General features: G+C 41.4%; 1 protein-coding gene across 4 annotated transcripts in view; it reads right to left on the bottom strand.

Annotated features, from left to right (window-relative positions):
• GDPD1 (glycerophosphodiester phosphodiesterase domain containing 1) overlaps nt 1-4,628 on the bottom strand; it is a 57,022-nt gene that overhangs the window by 29,676 nt on the left and 22,718 nt on the right. For all 4 annotated transcript variants that reach the window (XM_032280695.1, XM_032280694.1, XM_032280693.1 and 1 more), the window contains exon 2: nt 2,642-2,684. In XM_032280695.1, coding sequence (XP_032136586.1) covers nt 2,642-2,684 — 43 coding nt within the window. The remainder of the gene's footprint in view (nt 1-2,641; nt 2,685-4,628) is intronic.

Genomic DNA, 4,628 nt, shown 5'->3' with positions numbered 1-4,628 from the left:
GACAGGGCCTCACTTTGTCACCCAGGCTGGAGTGCAGAGGCACCATCTCAGCTCACTTCAGTCTCAACCTCCCGGTTTAAGCAATCCCCCTACCTCAGCTCCCCAAGTAGCTGGGACTACAGGTGAGTGCTACTATGCCCAGCTAATTTTTAATTTTTAGTAGGGATGAGTTTCACCATGTTGGCCAAACTGGTCTCGAACTCCTCATCTCAAGTGATCTGCCTGCCTTGACCCGCCAAAGTGCTGGGATTACAGGTGTGAGCCACTGCACCCAGCTAAGCCTAAATTTCAGAATAGCTCCTTTCTGTCTTCAATGATAGCCCTTCTAGTCTTAATATCTTTTGATTTTCTGGGGTTTTTTTTTTTGTGTGTGGTTTCTCCAAGATAGAGTCTTGCTCTATCACCCAGGCTGGAGTGCAGTGGTGCAATCTTGGCTCACGGCAACTTCTGTTTCCTGGCTTCAAGCAGTTCTCCTGCCTCAGCCTCCCAAGCATCTGGATTACAGATGGGCCACCATGCCTGGCTACTTTTTGTATTTTTAATAGAGACGGGGTTTCACCATGTTGGCCATGCTGGTCTTGAACTCCTGACCTCAAGTGATCTGTCCACCTCGGCCTCCCAAAGTGCTGGGATTATAGGCATGAGCCACCTCACCCGGGCATTTTTCTGGTTAATTTTAATCAGGCTTCCCATACCGACTGTGTCTTTAATATCTCCTGATCTTCACCTCCATTTTGTTTCTTTTCTTTCTTTCTTTCTTTTTTTAAAAGATGGGGTTTCACCATGATGGCCAGGCTGGTCTTGAACTCCTGACCTCAGGTGATCCACCCACCTTGGCCTCCGAAAGTGCTAGGATTACAAGCATGAGCCACCGTGCCCAGCCTTCACCTCCATTTTGAAATGTATACGCTTTGTGAAATGTACATCTAAATATGTACATAAATAAGATCTAAGTTTTAGCTATTCATTTTATTCTTACTCTCTCTCCCTCAACTACCCATCCTATCAAGAATATACCATACGTAAGCATATGTAATCCATTTTATGGTTGGTGACAGGAGGAACAATTTTCCTTTTTTTTTTTTTGAGACGGAGTCTCATTCTATGCCCAGGCTGGAGTGCAGCAATGCAGTCTCGGCTCAATGCAACCTTCGTCTCTTGGGTTCATGCAATTCTCATGCCTCAGCCTCTCGAGTAGCTGGGATTACAGGCATGCACCACCATGCCCAGTTAATTTTGTATTTTTAGTAGAGACAGGGTTTTACCACGTTGGCCAGGCTGGTCTCGAACTCCTGACCTCAGGTGACTTGCCCGCCTTGGCATACAAAAGTGTTGGGATTACAGGTGTGAGCCACTGCACCCAGTCAAAATTTTAAATTTTTGTAAGAGGGTTTTAAGATCATAGACAAAAGTCATCATAGAATAGAACGAGAAGAGTAAGAGATGATAAATACAACGAAGATGGGATTTAGGTGAAACTAGTATATGAAAAAACAGTAACTTTGTACCTAATTATAATAGGAAAAATAATCTCTAAGGTGTCTTTGAATGGTGAGAACCAGAACAAAAAGTTACGTCAAATTCTTCTGATTTCTTAGTCCCAATTACATACATTAAAATGACTCAAAAATTATATTTAAAAATTTATCTTACTAAATATGGATAATGTCTTTCATTAGGTTTAACTTTTCATGTTCTTTGCTTTATTTTTCAGGGAAAACAGTGTTCTCACAATTACCATAGACTGATGATAATCATTGACTCTAAGACAAAGAACAAGGTATTAATTAGTTTCCATTCCTGTCTCTCTTGGTGCTTCTCTGTGAGATGCTCTAAAAGACACTTATATGAAATAATTTATAAATAGGAATTTAAAAAATGTATTTTATTTGAAAAAAAAAAAAAAGATCAACATTCTTTTTTTTTTGGGACAGAGTTTCGCTCTTGTTACCCAGGCTGGAGTGCAATGGCGCGATCTCGGCTCACCGCAACCTCCGCCTCCTGGGTTCAGGCAATTCTCCTGCCTCAGCCTCCTGAGTAGCTGGGATTACAGGCACGTGCCACCATGCCCAGCTAATTTTTTGTATTTTTAGTAGAGATGGGGTTTCACCGTGTTGACCAGGATGGTCTCAATCTCTTGACCTCGTGATCCATCCGCCTCAGCCTCCCAAAGTGCTGGGATTACAGGCTTGAGCCACCACGCCCGGCCCAAGATCAACATTCTTGAGGCTTCCAAGAAGAAACCAGATTGAGGGTTCAGATCTGTACAAAAATTACTGAGTACAAAGACACATAATCCTATTCATAAATAGCAGCCACTGTAACAGTTGTTTCATTTTCTCTTTCTCTCCAAGACTAATTAGCATTATACACAGTACATTCCTTGTTACAAAGTCTTCTTTCAGCTTTGTAACTATAGCATCTTTTGATTACCCTAAACTCCCATCTGCTTTTCCAGTAATACAGAAGCCACTCTTTGTAACACTTCTGACCAACTAATTAAAAAAATAAATTTTAATAAAATAGAAACAACTATCACAAATGGATGTTACACTTACACTATCCTCACTTTGTGGATCATCATCACTTTAAAGAAAACCTGCAAACTGTAAAAGAAAACAGTACTTTTTTACATACTTACTGCTGAAAGGCTGCCATTGTATTCTCCAAATTTTCTCCAGCACCTGTGAAAATTTAAACTCTATTTACTTAGATATTTTGAACATTTTAGTTTTCCAGAAGTTAATTCTAATGAGATACACCTAATGAATCCTGATTTTTTTTTTTTTTTGCTGAGGCAGGTGGAGCGGGTAGGGGTGGGGGGGTTGACATTACAAGTGTTTTAAAGAGTGTAATGGTATAGGTTAAGTATCCCTTATCCAAAATGCTTGGGACCATAAATGTTTCGGATTTCTGACTTCTTTAGATTTTGGAATATCTGCATATATATAATGAGATATCTTGGGGAAAGGACCCAAGTCTCAACATAAGATTTATTTAGGTTTCATACACACTCCATACACATAGGCTGAAGGTAATTTTACACAATATCTTTTTTTTTTTTTTTGAGACGGAGTTTCGCTCTTGTTACCCAGGCTGGAGTGCGGTGGTGTGATATCGGCTCCCTGCAAGCTCTGCCTCCTGCGTTCAGGCAATTATCCTGCCTCAGCCTCCTGAGTAGCTGGGATTACAGGCACGCGCCACCATGCCCAGCTAATTTTTTGTAGTTTTAGTAGAGACGGGGTTTCACCGTGTTGATCTGTTGACCTCGTGATCCACCCGCCTCGGCCTCCCAAAGTGCTGGGATTACAGGCGTGAGCCACTGCGCCCGGCCTACACAATATTTTAAATAATTTTATTCATGAAACAAAGTTTGTGTACTCTGAACCATCAGAAAGCAAAGGAGCCACTCTCTTAGTCATTTACAGGAACAATCTGTGGTTGTTTGGCATCACCATCGTTCTTGACTCTGAATTTATAGGCTACCAGTAAACATTTTCTTATACTTATTCATATGTAAGTATGTAACAGTAAAAAATATGAAATACCACTAATACAATTAAAAAATAACATGGTTAGGGTAACTAAGTAACATAGTAGCATCACCAGAAAACCTCTATCAGTTGCTAAAAACAGCAACAAAAAGGCAGGTGTTTGTTTAGTCTCCACCTGTCTCAATGTTTTGTTTTGGTTTGTTTTTTCTTCAGAGTCTCACTCTGTTGCTCAGGCTAAAGTGTAGTGGCATGATCACAGCACACTGCAACCTCTGCCTCTCTTGTGCCTCAGCCTACCGAGTAGCTGGGATTATAGGCATTTGCCACCACGCCTGCCTAATTTTTATATTTTTAGTAGAGATGGGGTTTTGCCATAATGGCCAGGCTGGTCTCAAACTCCTGGCCTCAAGTGATCCGCCCATCTTGGCCTCCCAAAGTGCTGGGATTACTGGTGCAAGCCATTGCTTCTAGCCTTGCTGTGTTTTGATTAAAAGGTTACTATACACTGTATTTTTTTTTTTTTTTCCGTGAGAAGAAACATCAGAAGCAGTTGAAGGACCAGGAATTGGGTCCTCTAGGGATGAGGGGGCATTCTGCTGGATGGATTTTTAAAATGTTTCCTCCAGAGTCATGTGCCCCATTAATAAGTTTTTGTCTTAGAAGTCTTTTTGATTTTATAAACGAACATGATTTCCTGTCCTGTTATGAATGCACCCTGCTCTAGTCCTTCAATAAGCTCTTCACATATTTCCATCGTGTTGTCTATGGGCACTTTTTCTGCCATGTTAACATCACCTTCATTGTTATCATGACTATTATCATGATCACCTTTATTCAGAACGATTTCAGCTGTTTCACCATTGGTCAATTAATGAACAACTAGAACCTCATGGTCAATGTTAAAAAACAGTACTTTGGGAGGCCAAGGCAGGTGGATCACAAGGTCAAGAGTTCGAGACCAGCCTGTCCAACATGGTGAAACCCCGTCTCTACTAAAAATACAAAATTAGCAAGGCATGGTGGTACACGCCTGTAATCCCAGCTACTTAGGAGGCTGAGGCAGGAGAATCACTTGAACCAGGGAGGCAGAGCTTGCAGGGAGCCGATATCACACCACCGCACTCCAGCCTGGGT

Source organism: Sapajus apella, unplaced genomic scaffold (genome assembly GCF_009761245.1).
Source record: "Sapajus apella isolate SASKATOON/1434 unplaced genomic scaffold, GSC_monkey_1.0 scaffold12, whole genome shotgun sequence".
NCBI lineage: Eukaryota > Metazoa > Chordata > Mammalia > Primates > Cebidae > Sapajus > Sapajus apella.
Note: the sequence above shows the minus strand (reverse complement) of the source record. Positions and strands in the feature narration are given on the sequence as shown.